General features: G+C 39.7%; 1 protein-coding gene across 3 annotated transcripts in view; it reads right to left on the minus strand.

Annotated features, from left to right (window-relative positions):
- The window catches only part of COL9A1 (collagen type IX alpha 1 chain), a 67,578-nt gene extending 57,342 nt beyond the window's left edge, over positions 1 to 10,236 (minus strand). Inside the window, exons 1-4 of one of the 3 annotated variants that reach the window (XR_006014097.1) lie at positions 10,009 to 10,218; positions 9,627 to 9,700; positions 8,154 to 8,231; positions 7,880 to 8,012 (exon numbers count right to left, since the gene is read on the minus strand). Coding sequence is in view for 2 of the 3 variants with exons in the window: in XM_042016406.1 (XP_041872340.1) it covers positions 7,880 to 8,012; positions 8,154 to 8,231; positions 9,627 to 9,700; positions 10,009 to 10,022 (299 nt within the window). In the remaining variant the exon portion in view is untranslated. Of the gene's footprint in view, positions 1 to 7,879; positions 8,013 to 8,153; positions 8,232 to 9,626; positions 9,701 to 10,008 lie in introns of all 3 variants that reach the window. The other 2 variants (XM_042016406.1, XM_042016407.1) reach the window with 2 other exon arrangements.
- Positions 10,237 to 19,515: the final 9,279 nt, after the last annotated feature.

A 19,515-nucleotide genomic window follows, 5' to 3' on the forward strand; every position in this document is an offset into this window, starting at 1 on the left:
CATATTTATTAATAACTTTGAATAAATTTCTTAAGCATGAAGATATGCAGAGCTATTTTGTCCCAGATTTCATTGGAATAACTTCTCAAACAAGTAGACATTTTGAACAAAGATTATTTTTGATGGCAGATCAATCCTATCTCAGCAGATATTTAGCATTAGTGAATCTCAGGACTTAGGCTATGGGGGACGGGGTGGGAAAAAGAGAAATGGAGTAAGTTAGCTCTTATTTTGTAAGCTTGATGACTATTAGAAAAAGAGTACTTCCAGAAGCAATCTCTCCAGTTTGCGGTGTTGCAAGCTGTAGTGCAGCTGTGTTCCAGCAGGCAGCGGCACAGCCTCAGCAGATTTCAGCGAGGACAGAGCGAGCCTGGCAGCGGCAGCAGCAGCTTCACCTTACAAATAAAGTACCCGCACTGTCGGTGTTCCTCCTTTTCCCGCGAGCCCTTGCATACACCTGAGAGCTAGGGTATAAGGAGGGGGAATGTTCAGCTGGAAAGTTTAGCTCATTATATAAGGTGTGGGGACTTACAAAGTTGGAAGAGTGGGTTCCTTGCCAGTATCTTTAATCTGCCTGTGATTTGCTCTGAATTGTGTTCCTTTTGACTGAGAATGAAGTAGCTGCCCCAGCTGGTTTTGCTTGATAGGATTTTATCTAACTCCTTGTGGTCTGTCATCATTTATTTTCAGTTTGTATCTTGCCATCTCAAATGCAAATGTTAACGTGTGGATATTGTAGCTTTCCCTGGGTTCTGAGCACTTTGCAGTTTTTACTGTCCTCTATCCCTCCTTGTGTTAGGTTTCTGGCCTACACAATAAGCATATATATTCTTTTCTGCTACAGGAAGATATTTCTTCTCCCTATCCAGACATACCTTCACTCTTACTAAGCTTCTGATCCAGTTCAGCACATCTTTTATCACCCTTTGTGTCCTTCCTCTATAATATCTCTTTTAAAAGTAATTCAACCTCCTTTACTGCTAAAACCTTAGCTCAGCTAGGTCATTTATCTCTTCAGCTGCTGAATCTCATTTGTTCTTGCAGAAGAGCTGGTTTTTCTACTATCACACTGAAGGCAGTATTGTTAGGCAATCTTTAAAAAGCCTCCTTGTGACATTCAACTTTCTCTGTTAAGTTCAATGACTCCACGGGATCTGATACACCAAGCCTAAAAGAAGCAGTACTAATTCCAGATCCTCTGTGAAGAGGTTTTCAATCTTTCTCTGCACAGAGTTTTGCTGTCATGGCAATACTGGTTAAACTATCACATACATTCTCATCCCACCTCAGCTGACAAAACTGTACTTCCAAAAAACCAAAACAACAAAAGAAACAAGAAAACCCTAGTATATAAACTTTCTTTTTGATTAGAAGATTGTTTATACCAGATTGGCAAATGAATTCTTTGCACCACATTTAGCTATAGACTTAGTACTTTTCAAGACATTATATGGACTCTCCTTCTTTTTTCAGACATTAATATAGGAAAGAAATCACTTTTTCAAGAGATATGCAAAGAGAAATAATGTAAGAGCTTCTGAAATTGTTAAGAGAAAACTAAATTATAAGAAATGTATATCAAACTAAAGATAAAAGTCAGTGCACAAACATGGGTAATTATGTACATTTTTTAAAAATGTTAGCAACCAATCAGAAGAACTGCTGCCTTTAGACTGAAGACTCAGTGTCAGTAACATGACTCAACAGGTTGAAGCATGACCCACCACCAGAAAGGTACTCTGTTGGGGACTGTTGCTGTGTAAAATTTATAATTCTACAAGTAAAGCAGAGACAGATTCTCATCTCAGTTACTCCAACAGTAATGATTCTTTAGTGGTTTCAGTGTGTTTCAGAACACAGTTCTTTCCAAAGCCTCTAATCCTTATATAGGCAAAACCCTTCTGAAGTCAACAACTTAAAATGCTAAATATTTGGAAACCATGGCAAATTTAGCATGATATTTAAATAAACAATTGTAGAGAAGCTATTCCTCCATCTCACTGTCAAGTGAAGAGTGATGGACTCCGTAACTTTATTGAACAGCTGATAGCTGTATAAGCACTCAAATTATTTCTGGAAATTATTTTTAACATAGTTGTTTCCAATTCCACTGATTTATGGAAGGGAATCAAGCAATTATAAATTCAGGTTCAGGTAAATGAGTGTCATAGGTTAGCAAGCATAGTCCCGGAAGGGACGTCCTTGCTAAGGGGTGCTTACAGTTTCCTCTGGGAACTGATAGAACCTATCAGCTGGCCAGTTTGAACATGGACAATTCTCTAAGCCACTTAAAGTTGTGATCACCTCTGTGATCCACATTTAAGAATAGGCAAACTCCCCCTCCAAGCTCTCTCTCGTTTCCGGCGCTGGCACAGGTGGCTGCGGGCCCCGTGTGGGGGCCAGCGGGCCCGGCCAGGCCCTGCTTGGGCCAGGCCGGGCCGGGCCACGGCCATCCTGAAGCCATGGACCTGTTCCAGCCATGGAACCCCCCCCCCCACTGCCTTGCCGTGGGCAGCCGGAGCGGCTCGGCTCTCCCCCCTCTCCACTGCGATAAGAAAAATTCAACATTCCAGCTGCAAAGCTGCAAGGCCGAGGTGAGATTAACCCTTTTATTGCTGTGAAGAGCTGAAAACCTGAGGGAAGAGAGAGAGGAGATGCTTAAAGCTGAAATTCTGTTGTGAAGCTATGATATATCAGAGTATCCTGTTGTAACTTCATGAAGATATGGGGGGTGGAGTGTTCAACTCGTGAGCAAAAGCACCTGCGCTGAGATAGGCAGATGCTGACGCAGCTGTAATTTCATGAGAAGTTTGGACAGGGAGAGATGAACCAGATGAGGACTTTTGCTCCAAACGGGAAAGGAGAAAACCTCAGTCCGTAGAGATGAACCAGATGAGGACTTTTGCTCCGAACGGGAAAGGAGAAAACCTCAGTCCGTAGAGATGCTCCCAGAGATAGTCCTAAAGATGAAGATGATGAAGACCCTTTGCTCCCAGGGAAGGAGAAGGGCCTCTGTTTTTGTTTCTGAACGGCTCAACCTTAAAATTGTACCCCAAAAAACTTCAAGAGTGGACCCTCGAAGGCAGTTGCGGGAAAAGCTGCAAGTCGGGGGAAAGGACTCACACGCAGGCAGAGAGACTCCTCTTCCTAAATGGACTGAACAATATTTGGAAGTGGGCGGCTGTCTCGTTGTGATAATGTTTTCATAGCATGAGCAAGAAGAGACTTCTCTTTCTAAATGGACTGAACAAGGTTATTATGGAAGTGGTAAACAGACTGAACATCTTAAGGGTTGTCTTTTCACATTGTCAGTGGGAGAAGGGAGGAAGGTGGGGGGAGGAGGAGAGTTCTGAAGGTGGTATAATTTTTTTCCTTCTTCTTTTAGGTCTGTTAATAAACTTCTTTATATTCTTTCAAGTTTGGTGCCTGTTTTGCATTTCTCCTAATTCTTATCTCACAGCAGATAAACAGTAATGAGTATTTTGGACCAAACCACTACAATGAGCAAAGAAAGAATTAACATGGAAACATATTTCAAGCCCAAAATTCAGATTTATTCCTGAACCATTTCCTATCCGCTTAAAATTTTTAGGCATATAAGCCATCAGAGATTTTTATTTAATTTAGTTTTTTATCTTAACTCTGTGAGAAAGCATTCCAGTCCTGCCTTCCTTGTGTACTCACACTATTATTAACTGCTTTAGTTGTTTTAAGAATACAAGGCTAGGTCATTCTTTTTTTATCAGATATTTGAATATTTGCCTAAATTTTTTAAGTATTGGAAGGTTGGAAGTTTGAAACATTTGCAGTTCATCTAGGGGAACTTCTGAAACACTTCTATTGCTTTTAATCTTTTTCATAAATACCTAAGACTCTCACTAATCCCTATCTTGAATACTTACCAGGAAGATTTCTTTGAGATTTCAAAGCTAAGTCCTACCCAGGCTTTAATACAACCAAGGTAAGTCATCTGACTATGGTGAGGAAAGCCCTGACCCATCCCACTGACCCCAGGACTCATCTGAAACATAGATTTAGAAGAAACATAAAGATTTTAGTTATAGGCTAGCTGTGTTGAAATTAGTTAGAATAGGAAGGAATTTGGGCTCAGCCAGAGTTAATTAAAGTAGTTAAGAGAGCTGGACCTGAAATGGGTTTTAAGATGTTAAAAACTGATTACCAAATAACTGATGATCTGTCATTTGTATGTTTGCTTAGCTGTGCTTAGAACGAGGAATAGAAACATTGACAAGTTGGTGTAGGGAACAAGGACAATTACCAATTTCCTCCCTTTGTGGGAACCCATCCAAAAGTCACACAAGAGGAAACTTAGAGGTCACTAAAGTAATTAGGATTGTTAAAGGTCAGAGAAGCAAAAAGGTCAAAATGAGGAAGATGAGTTACTTCATCTTTTTTAGGACCAATTCAAGACCACCGACTCAATTCAGAACACACACTACGCATGCTTAATGACATTTAAGCTCATTTCCATATGAAGCGGAGAATGGGAGGTGTTAATGTTATGAATATGCATTTGTATTTTGGATATTCATAATTTTTGTAAATAAAAAGCTTTGCGTTTGCTTGTATCGGGGCCCTGCGTCTTAGGGAGCTATCCCATGCAGTGCATGGCGCCAAATAAAACATACACTTTCTAACTCTAAACTGTTAGAGAGTTTTTGTCTGTCTCAGTTGGATATCGATATTAGATCAATATTCATATTTTGGTAAATCACATCAAGAGCAGAAGAGTGTGTTAAAAGGTCAACTATGTACCTATTTAAATTCTACAGAGTAACTGCTTATTTTATTACATTTGTTTCTTTGAGTTAATTTCTCAGGTGAGCTCCATTTCTCACTGAATTAACTTAGTCCTTGCTAAATGAAGATTTTAGAAATGTTAGCACAACCCACTGGAGGTGGTTGTGGAAATTGCTGTGGCCATTCTCATGATACTGCAGTACCATGTGCCCAGGGTTGAGGGTTCTTTTGCTCAATCTGGAGACACTGGTGTCTGCATCTCCTGAAGCTGCCTGTTATCACAGCTGACCTGGCAGATACCACCTAGAAGCAATTGAGCAAGCAATAACAAAAAAACTTAGCTCAGCACTTTTAAAAGCATCTGTCCTAAGTCATTAACCAGAAGCTATTTGTTAGGACTAATTACCCTCAGCTGATCTTTATTCTTCAGAAACTTCCAGTTCTGAGCTAATTAATTCTCTTATGACCTAATTAGCTTCTTAGCTGTATTTTGTCTTTTCTATTTCAGCATCCTCATCAATATCTGTGTAGGATAGCTTACTCTCAATGTGAAAGGAAAAGCACCTGAAGAACTTTGGTGGTTGTGTAGGAAAGCCAGACCTTCAAGCATGTGCGCTTGAGGAGCACTACTTCACAGAAAAGTAATATTCCCAAAGGAAAAAAAAATGGAAAATCGACCTTTGAAATTCTCTGGATGTTTCAAGTTTACTGATAAATCTTTGTAAATGTCCTCTCTATGTTGTGTGTGTGTGTGTGTGTGTGTGTGTGTGGTGACAGTTGCATTTGTGAAGTCAAAGGTTTAAGATTTCATCCAGTGCACAAAGAAAACTAGCCCTTTTCGTACGTGTCAGAAACGTATCATGAACATACTTCTTTGTGCCAATATATTTTTTTTAGTTTTCTGCTAGAAATAAACATGATTATTATCCAAAAAACCAGGATTAATTTAGTAGTTACTAACTGATGGACACCTACAACATGTACATAGATTAAATTGAAATATAATGGGTTCACCATGTTCAGCAAAAAGAGCTATGTGTCATGGCTGTTCCACACAAAGTTACTGCACCATGATTACACCACACCATTATTACATCGAGAATGTTGTATTGATCATTCAGCAGACTTTACTCTAGAAGAAGCAGTGGCCAATGGGAATTTATTTGGATGATGGGAGAAGCTAAGTTATGACTTGCGTGCAATCATTTCTGTTCATTCTGGGATATACTTCTGAGCAAGCATGCTAAGCAGCAGAAAGATCAACCTACAGCTCAGTAGCATTTTAAGGAAGCTCTGTGAGTTTTTCAAGGCATAAGCTATTGCTACATCAAAGACTGAATGCTCAGCCATGCCCGTCCAGTTGAGCTCTCATTCCCATACCATATAGCCACTCTAAAATGGGCTCCTCTGCCTTAGTATAATTATCATATGTTAGCCTAAAAAATTATTTGCCCATTGCCAACGTGTTTGATGAGGGTCCCTCCCCAGTGCTCCTATGGCACTTGGGCTATAGCAGCCATCCAGCTTGGGAAATCCATGCTGGACATTTTTCCAAAACTCACTCTATTTTTAGCTCCCCCACCTCTCGATGAAGCAGGAGCGCACAGGCCGGGGGCCGGAGGGTGATCTCCTGTGTGTGAGTCCCGGCCACAGCATCCCGGCCACAGCATCCCGGCCACAGCACCCCGGCCACAGCACCCCGGCCCGCGGCGGATGCGGCTTCAGCACCGCGGGCACGGACAGCTCCGGGAGCCGAGGCGGGCCGGGCAGCTCTGTCCTCCCGTGCGCTGCCCTCCCCTTCTCTCCCTCCCTTTCCCTCCCGTCCCCTTCCCTCCTCTTCCCTCCCATTGAGAGGGCCACGCTGTAAAATAACTCTGGAGCAGAGCAGCGAGCTCGGGCTCCGTGACAGAGGAGCAGCACACTGATGCATTAGAGCATGGTTGGGACTCAAACCTTAATCCATTCCCTGGGCCAACGACCCCAATGGCAGGAGTCAGCTCAGATGCTGTAGTAAGGTGGTTGATATAGGCTTGTTCAGGGATAACTTTTGTATATCAAGCACATATTTCATTAGAACCATCTATAGCAATAAATCTAAACTCTCTTGAAAGTGAAAATATTGCTGCTTATATCTGAGAATCTCCAACTTTTACTGAAGCAATGACCCCATTTGCTGTCTGTGTTTGGATTCACACTCATGCACTAGCAGCCCTGATTTCTGTCTGGGACTGAAAGAAACCAAACACTAAAGCTCTAAAGTAGCTTAACCTGGTGGCTATGAAGGTAGGAGCCAGGGAGGACTGCAGCAAGAAAAGTTGTCAGTGATAGGCAGAGTAAGACAGAAACACTTCACAACCCAGTCATTCCTAGCTGAAACAATCGTCCAGTTAATAGTCTTGTCAGTTAATTGTTAAGTTGAGGCATTCTTGATTACATAAGGTGCTGGAACAGAATCCAGACTTGCCTAAATTTGGCAAAGACATCTCTACCCTGCTGTACTGTCTCTATTCCTTCACCAGCAGCAAATCTGGCCTGTAAAGCACAAACACAATTAGATTCCTAAATCCTGACTTCTATCACAAATTCACTGTGACATGCTAAATAATAATTTTCAACTTTTATATCTTAAATGACCATAAATCAGCCAGGAACATTCATGTACCTGTTACCTAAACCAAACACACAACGAAAAAGCTTTACCTCAGAATCAGTGAGTTATTATCCTACCTTGTCTCTGCAAGCCTCACATGATCAGAAAGATCCCTTTGTGTCAATATTTTGAGAAAACTTTCTTCCCTCTCCTCCTGTTACATTTTCTTTGCCTCCTATTTCAAGTCATCAGCAGCTTCTGACATGACTTTCTAGAGGTGAATCCCTTAGTATCAGCAAATCTTGAGGCACTCTGAGTAATATCGTTGGTTAGAAGCAAGTGGAAGTCCCTGAAATTGCTGCTACAGAATCAGTCTGATCTGGTGGTGGCAATGCAAAACAAAAAAAGTTGAATTCCTCTTTCCCCTTCCAAAAGCTTCAAATTTGATCTAGTTGGTGGAAGATCTACCCCTTAAACAATAAGATTGCAAAATATCTATATTTTAAAGCCAAACAAGGAAGGCATTACCTGGTTGGTATCCTGAAGTCTACATTGGGTCCCAATTTATAAGCCACTTGTAGAGAAGTGGATCCCACTACTCTTTCGATAATTCCTTGGGAAGCAGCTTTTTCTATTTGGAACTGAGAAATCAGGTCAAAGCCTGCAAGAAAAAAATATAGATGTCCATAATGTAAATTTCATTTTAATTTAATTTGAGAATTGTGCTGTCACAGAGCTGAATATAACCTGATAAATTTTTTGAACAACAGCTTTTTCCTGAAAAAGTCAGGATGCTACTTGCCTGGTAAGTCATCTTGACCAATCCTGATTGTTGGGCAGATATCAATTCTGTGACTGGCACCCAGAATAACTGGTAGTCCTGAAAAAAGAAGTGAATTTACTAAGTATGTGCCTGCACATTGGCTCAGATCACCTTAGAAAATTAACTGAAGCAACTGTAAGATTATTATTAATTAAATAGAGCTATAAGTAATAACAATTAGAAGTATATAATAATTTAAACTGTACTCAGTAAAGAGGTCTAAGAAAATAATCATCTGCTTCTAGAGAGCTCCAAATAAAAAATGGTAACTTGATATATTATTTGATTTTTTCTTTCAAGCCTTTAAATGCGAGTGTTGTGAATGCATTCTTCTCTTGCAGAGCTGTTGAGAAGTAGTTGTAGCTAAAGAAGGCCTGCTGTTTAACGAGATTTTGGGTTGTAACTTTTGGTGGATCAAGCAAACTTAAAAAAAAAATAAGGCCAGTTTCCTAAATCAACAGTGTCCCTAGTCCCAAAGAAACTTAAACAAATCTCATGCCAACTAAAGAAGTTGTTGAGAATCTGTTGGCATCTTTTCCATCTTCTCTGGTATTTCAAACTTTCCCACTCTCCCCTGTGCCAGATTTGATCAGAAAATGAACATTCATGAAATGTAGGGTGGGGGCAAAAAGAACTTACAGACTGTTTTTGTTTACCCAAACAAGAAAGTAGAAGAAATTTGTTTGAGGAAACTAAATCTAAAAATCCAATTTTTCAGAATATTATTTGTCAAAAAAACTTGTAGTGACCATAAGACCTACAAGAGTCCCAGATTTAAGGAAGGAGGAAGGAAAAATAAGCATTTATTTGAAGAGTTTAAGAGCCATGTACAAGTCCAGTACCAAGTCAATCTGGAAAATGTTAGCAGAGTGTGGATAGGGAAGAATGAAGAGTGGAAGTTGGAAGGAGAAACTTTTCTAACCTACAGAGAGCCTCTTGTGTGCTGCAAAGGCTCAACCCTAAATGTGGGTTTCCTTCTGACAACATAGGCTTAAAGAGAACATTCAGGTTGACATGTTACACCTTAGAAAAGACCTCATTCTATATTCTTTGATGAGGCACATGGCTGACATCCAGCCATTTACATTTTATGCCCAGCAAATAAAGTAGAACCAGTTTATTGCCACATGTAGCAGAAGAATGTCTAACTAGAAGCACTGAAAGACAGGGGAAGGTTTGTGTCCGTACCTACCACCTAAATCCAGGTTTTAATCCTTACCTTAAAAGTACATCTAATAGCAAATTTAAAGCAACACACACAGTTCTTGCTTTTTGCCCTGCTTTTCATATGCATCCTTCTATCCATCCATCCGTACATAAATGCTCATAGACAGCTCTCGCTTCGTGTGATGGCTAGCTACAGAGGATTTTAGTTTTGAATAAACACAGGATAATTCTTTTGACATTCAAAATTACACAAAGATAAAATGTGGATAAAATCTGTCTCCTTACTTGATTGGTGCTGGATGGTGGCTGAGATGAAAGACCACAGAAAACTACACAGGTAAAAGAAAGCTGTAATTTTCCTGTAAACAGAAAGAAAACTCCAGTATGAATCTATAGTTTCTGACAGGTTTTGTTATTAAATTTCTCCTCCAAGCCATGCATATTAAATGTATAAAAAAACAGTTAAGGATTTACTAACAGATTTGACAAGACAATTTCTTTGACAAGACAATTTCTTTACATGACAACGTTTTATTTTTGCCTTATAATAAAACACATCAATAAAGCTCTTTTTATGGTAGTCCCTTCATATAATGCTGGCAAGGACAGCTTTCACTGTTCTAATCTCTTATTTACAGATGTCTCTAAATCCCACTTGTTCTCTTACCAGTGGCTTTTCATCTTCACTGCTGGATTTCTTCACTTCTCTCATGTGAATACTCAGTGGGTATCGTCACACTGCCTGCTTCCCTCTCATTAGTCCGACAGAGGAGTGCAGCAGTGGGTGCAGACAGCTGCTCCTGCCACACCAGGACTCAGCAGAGAGGGAGGTGCAGGCTGCTGGGCTGGTTTTAATCTCTCCAAGGGAAGGAGGTGGAGGCTGGACAGACGTGTGTCCTGGTGGGCTCTGAGGGCGGATCTCTGGAGCCAGCTGAATATAAAGAAGCCAAGAGAGCAAATTAAAGGCTGCTTCTTTCACCAGCATGAGGGCAGGCAGATTCAGAAAACGTAAGTTCAACAAAGCCAGTCTCTGAATGGTGGGGTCTGCTGTTCAGACAGGCAGGGGAACGAGTTATATGCACCAGAAGGTGTGAGAAAGCTGATGGCCCTGATGTGGTGTTAACACTAAAAGCTCTGAGAAGGGAATCTGTGTCCTATAAAGAAGGCATTTCCATTTCTCACTGATTTACTCATCAGGTGGTCTCAGGAGAAGCCTGTCTGGTGAGGTCCCAGACAGGTTTTTCTAAAAAAAAATTGGTTATTTTGGGCTTTCTAAATAAAACAGATTATGTAAAGGGGTTTTCTTTGCTTAGACTCTAACCTCAAGGCATGCACATAGGCATTATTAAGCAGACTCCTGTTCTGTTATCATTGATAAAGCACTCCCTTTCCAAAGGGACTATTGCATATGCTTGGACACACAAAGACATTTACTCATGTTTGTTCACGGATGGAAAAAAGAGAGAGAAACTAAAATCTGTATGCATGAAAAAACCAAGGAAAAGAGATTAAATGGCCAGAAAGTCCTGTTAGGCACCACAGTCAAAATTCATGTATGTATGAAAAAGTATGCTAGGTTATGTTTATACATCACATTTTTAAGGTTTCATCTTCTCTAGATTACTGATAGTCTGGTTAATAATGCCTTAAATTTCCAGATTTTTCAAAGTGTGGGATATAGAAAATGCAATAACCTCTGCTGTCTGATAAGTGTCTGAAGAAATAACTCGGTAATGAACTATCCCATTCATCCCAATTTGCTGTAAGACACTGTAATTCCCAGTACTGGTAATTTCAGTGTTAATGTGGTTTACAGTTTTAAATCTATTTTTATAAAGGGTGGAGCTAGATCACAAACACGAACAGTTTGCCATGAATAATGTCTACTTTTGGTGCCTAAGGCAGTGTATCTTTGGTGATACCATTTTTTCACCCTTCAAGAGAAAGGTACATCCAGGGACTCTTGTGGTCCAACACGATTGTGAACATAATCTAGCAGCACCAGGATTGTCACATGAAACCTCTGTCAAATAAGAAACCAAAAGAAGCAAATTATTAATTTGATTTCACAAGAAGTTTGCCCAAGTCACCGCACACCCAAGTGCCTTATCCCCCATGCAGATATTTCCATTGTGGCATGCAAAGGTACCTGTAGGGCACAGAAGGAGTCTATAAGGAGCAGGAGAAAGAGCAGCACATGGAAGTCACTTGAAGCTATAATGAAGGGGAATGTCAGGGGCACATGGCATGTGAAGGAACAACTGAGAGCACCCAGGGCTTAGAAGGAATACCAGAAGGTTTGTGAAGGGATGGAAAAGAGTCAGGTGACAAACCATCTCTTTTGTTGTATATAAGCTGTGGCATTACCTTTGCCTTTGGGACTGCTCAGTACTGCCAATTTATTTGAGACAGTATTAAGGAAGAAAAACCCATTCCAGTAGTTAGATATGGAACTAAGTAGTACCACCTTACAGTAAGTTAGCAATATTTTTTGGTATATGGTGTGAAGATGTCTGCCATCAGTTGTGTCTGGGGTTTTTAACACACACATCATTCTCTCCAAAGAGGGGGAGTCTTGTTCAGAAAACATTCAAGAGAGAAATTCAGAGAACATATACTCTGTTTCTGAGCAATCTATAATCTAATTTTGCTTGCATTTCATCGCAGCAATTCTCAAGGGGGAACTTCTTTTATGTCTGGAGTATTTTCCCAATAGAGGATCTTCAAAAGATATTTTTAGTGAAATAAAACATGGGAGACACTATGTAACTAAAGCTGGGAAAACACATTTACTATTCTGTTTGAGGGCAAAAGAAAAATTCTTTAGAAGAATAATAGCCTCTGGTTGCTCTGTGTGCATTTTAATGTCTCCATCTTGAAGGAAAACTCACAATCTGTGATGAAATTCCTGATTAGATGTTCTGCTAATAATTATCACATCACCTTGAAAGAGCCAGAAAAATATTAACAGACAAACTAGTGGAAGCAAATTTAATAGCCCCATGATCTAGCCAATATTATTCCTATTTCAAGAAAATGTAAACTGGGATAGATGGAGTATGTATCTTACATATCTTGCTGTCACAGAGACAGTCCCCATCCAACTAACACTCATGTTTAGCTGATCTAACTATTTTTTTGTCACTCTATGTCACTTCATAGTTTTCTCTTTTTATTAATTGGGCCAGTATAGATTTTTTTCAGAAAAGTTTAGTGCACAGTGATTGCTATTTAGCCAGTTGTTCAGGGATTCATCGTTTAAACACTAACTGATCATCTTTTGAGAGTGGATTAATTAAACAGTGGTGACTTTGTTCAAATACTATCTCCTGAAAACAAGCTATGTAGGAATGTCATCACCTTGCTAGCATGCAGAGGTGTGCTTACATACCTGTCTTCACATTCCATTCCTCGAATATCTGATTCCATATTCATTCCATAATCCTGTTCTTCTGGGTAGCTTGAGTTGGAGGACAGGTATTCATACTGCTGTCTCTGAGAATGTGGCTGAATTGGAGGGAAATAGCAAATGGGGGACCCAGCTTCTCTTGCAGATATAAAGCTTGCTCTCTGTGATTGAAAGGCTTGCAGCAAGGTGGCTGCAGTTGGACTTTCAGAAGGCACAATCCAGCAAAAACCACAGTAAGCAAAGTTTGGCTCTGAAGGAGCCATGAAATGTGGCAGAGCAGAAGGTTTCTCAGTACAGGCTTGGGTTTACAACAATTTAGGATGACTAAATGAAATGAAAAATCCTTTCTTGATGTTTATTTTCTGACTGGGCTTGAAGGAGCTCAGTGTCACTGACATACTTTTGAGCAGGACTTTTAGGAGGAACTAGGCAAGTTTGTTCTTCCCCTGAAAAGTATTTGTGATGTATATGAAGGTACTGGAGCCTCAAGAACAGGCCTTGGAACTGGAGGAACTACTAAAGTCCAATTTGTGCAGTTAAAGTGGGGCCTCTGCCTGCATGAGTGATCCCATAAAGGACCAGTGGTTAATGTTCCCAGCCCTACACATCTCTTCCACACGCAGTTGGAAGGGAGAGGAGCAGCAGGGAAGACATTAGTTCTTATTTATTGCCTATCTCTCTCCTATCTCCTGGGGACCACTTCTCTCCCCTGTGGTCTTCTCTAAATTGTGCCTTTAGTCTTCTCATGTGACTTCAGCTTCTTATGGCCACGTTCTCTGTTCAGTTTACAGTAACAAAAATCCACTTTATGCTTTTCTACCTTCTTTATCCTTACCTACAGTGTAAGGGTCACTGCTCTCCCTGGAATTTACCAGACCTCAGGATAAGCACATACCACACTCTCGAGTGAGTTTGTTGTTATGTTGTGCTTGGCTCTGGCAGCTCAAGATTAACTGTGTGGCTGTGAGTGATGGCATTTCTGAAAAACCTGCTCTTTATTTATCATGCTTAGAGTTAAGGTAACTTGGACCTGGGACTGATCTCATTGATATCAGGGGCAAAACTTGCACTGACTTAAGCGCCTTTTAATTAAACCAGAAACAAATAATTAAACCAGCTTCCTCAAGTGTAGGGTAATTGAATTGACAGCAAAACTATAATCCTTGTCAGGTTCCAACACATCACTGGAAGTTAACAAATAATTTATTATCCAATAAATTCTTACCTTCATCATAAAAATGTACTTTTCTATCCAAAATTTTATGAATTTTGGCATGGGATGAAAAACAGCATTTCTTTCAAGCTGTCAGATGCTGTTTTGCATAAACACCAAACAGCTTCTTTCTAAAAGAGGTCACTCAAAGAAACCTGGGGATTCTCATCTCCCTCCGCAGCACAATCCTCTTTCCAGGTGAACCTCACTGTAATGGCACTGCAGCCAATTTGTGAACACCTAGGCTGTCCCAATGTAGTCTACAAACTTCAACAAATCCCTCAGGAGTGTTCTTGGAGCACAAATAGAGATGGTCTCTAAGTGGGGTCAGGCAAACTTCCACTTTAGCTCTATGTCCACTTGCCATAATAATTCTTTCTGTAGATGAGGCTTGCAGTTCCCATTACCTTTGGATGAAAGTCTATATTGTAGTATCATTCCTATTTTTATTTCTTTCTAGGTCAGAAGATTTGTATGTTGTCTCCAGGGGTGTCAGACAGCAATTATCCCCAAATGTACAGTCAGTGTTTCAGATTATCTTAAACACAGGAGAGTTTATTTTCTAGTGGAATGGCAGAGAAAGTGAAAAGTTAAGCAGACTTCAAGCATAAATATGCTAATATTGCAATGAACACTGCTGTGTTTCAGCAGAGATTACAACTCTGATCTCACTTAACATACATCTGTGTCCATCTACTGATCACACTCATTTTCAAAAACTGAAATAAGATCAGAAACAGGCTCTGCTGTTATTTATTAGTTATTGTTGAGTATAAAATGTAGTGAAAATTTTCTCATTTATAATAGCAAATACTATTACCAAGAGCTGGATCCTAATTGCATGCAACTAAAAACAAAACAAAACAAAAAAAACACTCCAAATTTGGAAATATTTTCAGTCACAGTTTAATGAGTCTTGATAATATTCGTTTATATTGTTCTCTCTTTCTAATACCTAAGATTCTGTTATAGAAAAAACTGAACTCTTTATAATTGTTGACATTATGGTACTTAGTTCTGTTGATACTTATCTCTAAATATTGCAGCAAGCTTAATTTATTTTACTGTCATTAAATACCCTTTGAAAGAGATCATGATACCACTAAGAAAATATCTGTTGATTTAAATGGGATCAGGTTTTCCCTTTCTAACACCAGCATATGTGCATCACAACACTGGTTCACAGCTAAAAATACTCCTGAAAATAAAATTAGTATATGGTTACTTGAGACAGCAACCAGGCTTTCTCCATCACTCCCCACCTCTCTGCCTGCCTTCCCTGGCCAGACTCGGCATCCTGCCTCCTATCCTCAGCCCAGTCAAGCTCCAGCTGCCTGGACCCAAGGAGGGGACAGGTTTACCCCCATCCAGAAAGCAGAGGATGAGAGATCCTGACAGGGCAGGAAAGGAAATAAATACGTGTATATGTCTTCTTGGTTACAAAAAATAGCAAATTCTATGGCACAAATTCTGATTTTTGTGGCATCAGGGGGAAAAAAAAAGCTATTTCACACTGTTGATGACCATGAGGTTTCTGTAGGATTTTTTTCTAAAATGGCAATCTCCAGAGTCCTCAGATTTTCCTAAAGTAATTTCAGGATTTTCACAGACTCGGAGCATCACTCTATAGTTTCATGCTTATTCAAGGACTGTCTGAACAGCTCTGGGATGGGGACAGTAGGGTGCTCTGTTCATCCTGAAATGAAAGCTTTGGTTCAATAAAGTGTGGTCTTAGGACCATAGAAAACTGACACACACAGACCTCTATATAGCACTGATGACATTTAGAATATGTATTTTCATCTTCAAGACACGTTCTGTATCAAAAGAAATGTTCCAAGTTTTAAAAATTGCTATTTTTTCTCTTGTGAGAAATACAAAGGACATAAATATATAACAATAACAGAAGAATTAAATACCTGAAGTATAATATTAGAAGCTTGTAAGTATTTAGGTCTATATCATTAAGGCCTGCATTTTCATTGCACTGATTTTGCACTTCCACTTACACCTGGTTATTGACCTCAGCAGAGCTACTGAGTTGCAAAAAATGTTCTGGGCAGAAATTCATTGAGAAAAAAACTAAGAACCACAAAAATTTTTTAACATTAGTCCTTCTGTTTTCTCCCAGTGAACCCAACATTGTGCCACAACTGGCTGTTTCTGAACAGTGTGCTGCCAAAATGACAACAACAAAGCAGAAATCAAAGGGCAAATTTCATTATAATTTTAAAAGCAGAGGGGGACTTATTAGAGAAGTCCCACAGAGACTTGTAAAAAAGCCTGTGCCATTAAAAATATTCATAAATGTGATCTGGAAGGCAGGTGTATAATGGGGAGGTAACATCTGCAGATAAAAGAAATTACCTGAGCAATAAAAATGAAAATTTGAAATTTACCCGAGCAATAAAAATTGAGCTGGCAGTGTGCCCTTGTGTCCAGGAGGGCCAACAGTGACCTGGGGTGCATCAGGAAGAGTGTGGCCAACAGCTCGAGGGAGGTGATTGTCCCCCTCTACTCTGCCCTAGTGAGGCCACAGCTGGACTGTTGTGCTCAGTTCTGGTCTCCACAGTTCAAGAAAAACAAGGAGCTACTGGAAAGGATCCACTGCAGGGCCATAAAGGCAATAAGGAGTCTGGAGCATGTCTCTCGTAAGAAGAGACTGCAGGAGCTTGGCCTGTTTAGTCTAGAGACGAGAAGAGCGAGAGGGGATTTCATCAATCCATAGATAGACCTCAAATGCAGGTGCCAAGAAGTTGGTGCCAGACTCTTTTCAGTGGTTCCCAATCAGGATGAGAACCAGTGGCCATAAACCAAAACACAAGAAGATCCACCTCAACATGAGGAAGAACTTCTTTACATTGAGGGTGGCAGAGCACTGAACAGGCTGCCCAGGGAGGTTGTGGAGTCTCCTGTAGATATAATATTGCTGCTAGCAAGAATTTTTCTTGCTTCTTTCTAAGCCCGTGGGATACTTTTCTCTCTCGTGAAGAGATTAGCAGAGTTCTATAAACTATGAACACCTGTGGCCTTGCAAAGCCTTGTTTATAGTACAGTAGAAAAATATTTTGACAATGGATGTTTAGGATTTTAGCCAATCACCCAAGGGGTGGCTGATCCTTTGTCCAATTAGACTATGAAGAAAAAAGTCTATAAAAGAGTTTGTAAAATAATTAAATAAATCAATCTTGCTGCACAATTCCTGCCTGTTGGATCTTCTCTCCTCCCTACAGCTGCAGGATACAGTATTAGTCACCCTCTCTCAAAACCCACCAGGATGCATTCCTGTGTCACCCACTCCAGGTGACCCTGCCTTGGCAGGGGTGTTGGACCAGATGATCTCCAGAGATCCCTTCCAACCTTAACAGTTCTGTGATTCTGTGATTCTATGGTTCTGTTATTCTGTAATTCTGTGATTCTGTGAAAGCTGATGGTATAAATTTTTGGAAGTTCTCAAAATACCTAGTAAGATTTTCACAAAATAGCAGGTGAAATTCCGTACAAATAAAGAGGAAATAATTGGCAGTGAACAAGCAGTCCTAAATATATGGTAGCTTCTACGTTCTAGAAAGTTATGTGTCAGCTGTGATAGGCAGAGCTATGGGAACATACCTTAGTGCTCAGTAATGGGCAGAAAGCACACTGCATTCTAGAATAAATTAGGAAACAATAATGAACAAAGCAGAAACCATCAAACTGTGTTTACTGGTATAAACCATGGTCAGCAGGGATGATCAAAGGTTTGAACTGCTTCCAGTAGGGAAAACAATTAAATGGATGAGGATTCGTCAAACCTAAAAAAATGAGATCTAATGAAGTCTAAGCACTATGGGAAAGTGACTAAAGAACGGTTGTCACTCTCTTGCAGAACAAGGACTAAGTTTACCAATCAAAGCTGGAAGCCAGACAATCCAAACAAGCAACAGCACATCCCCATACAACTCGTAGGTGAGAGGTGGGATTCTTTTCCACTACTTTTAGTATTCACCATTGAAAATGCTAAAATTTTTATGGGATCAAAAAGAGATACTGTCTGGGAAAATACATGGGAGAAGTGTTCCTATGTACCTGTGCTACATTTACATGCTTCTCTAGGCAGCCACTATTACCTTGACCAGAGAAATTATGCTGGACCACATGGACCTTTGATCTGACCTGATAAAGCTGTTCTTATCTTTTAATACCTGAACAATTTGGAATACTGAAAATTCAAAAGGGAAAGACTGCCCTTGTAATGCCAGAACACATTTCAGAGGACTTAAACCTAATAGTACTCTTAAAAAAAAGCTGGGCATGGTTTGAGAAGGAAGGGAATTTTTACTGATATTTCCTGATATTTTCAGAGTGCAAGATACTGGAATGGAAGTTTTGCTCTTTTATATGGAGAGGATTCTCAAAGATCACCTCACAGACTGGATGTTAGAAAAGAACCCAAAAAGTGTAGAAGCATAAAAGAATTTAGTCCAGGAATGACCCAGGGAGATCACCTGGTCCAGCCTCCTCTCAATGCAGAATCATATTTTAGAGTCAGAGCAGGTTGCTTAGGGCCTTAGCAGGCTGGGACCAGAGCACCTCTAAGGACAGAGACTCCAGAACTTCTCGGGGTGACTGCACTCTTTGTTCAATCAGAATTTCCACTTCTACATCTTAAGAACACCTTGGAACCTCTGTTTGTTAGCACTCAGAGTTTCTGGGCCTCATTCCTCCCTCTCTTGCCCTTGAGAATGAATGTAAGAAGACTTTCACTACCACAAAACAAGTGATTTGATACTTACTTTCTATCTAGTTGGTAAGTAGCTATTTGTGCTGCAAGAATGCGAGGAATCGAGTGCTCAGACAGTTTAAGAGCAATGGTTAAGACACATGCAAGATCACAGAAATTCAGAAAAAAAAACTTATATTTAAAAAATTATATTAAAATTTACCTTGTATTAAAGAAAGTCTTATGTTGTTAAATATCTGGAAGATATTTCTTCTGGAAAACTACATGAAGAACATTTCTTAAGAAACAGTACAAAACAAAAAAGATGAAGCTGAGCAGAAAAGTGTTTACCATCTTTTCATCTTGATTCATGTTTTAATGGTTGGTTTTAAAAAAGATTAACAAATCTTTTACTGCGACTCACCGAAGGAGGAAGGTGGCATGCTTATAAATAAATCCATGTTGATTATGTAGTGGTGTAAGATTCTCTGTCTCCCATGTTATTGATGCAATTCTCTGAACTGCATCTCATCAGATATGATTAGATATTTCCAGTTGTCATGTGTAAATTAGTCACTCACTCCTGCAAATGTCACAGAACTTGTTTTGTTGTTTTCTCATTTATTTTTTTATGTCTGATAGCTGGATTGCCCAAGACAACTGTTTTTACTACCTTCTTTAAATTCAGATTTTTTTTGTTACTGTTGAGGTCCATGTACAACAAACTTGGTAAGTCTTATTATCCAAAGATGCTATACTTTCTGGGTGTCTTTTGGTTAAATTTTTGTATGTAAGGTTGAAGTATTTTTAACAATAAAACTTCTTGTAACGTACCTCAAGATTTCTTACA

Source organism: Corvus kubaryi, unplaced genomic scaffold (assembly GCF_017639235.1).
Source record: "Corvus kubaryi isolate FWS band 111438036 unplaced genomic scaffold, C.kubaryi_AGA036_p1.0 split3-73, whole genome shotgun sequence".
Lineage (NCBI taxonomy): Eukaryota > Metazoa > Chordata > Aves > Passeriformes > Corvidae > Corvus > Corvus kubaryi.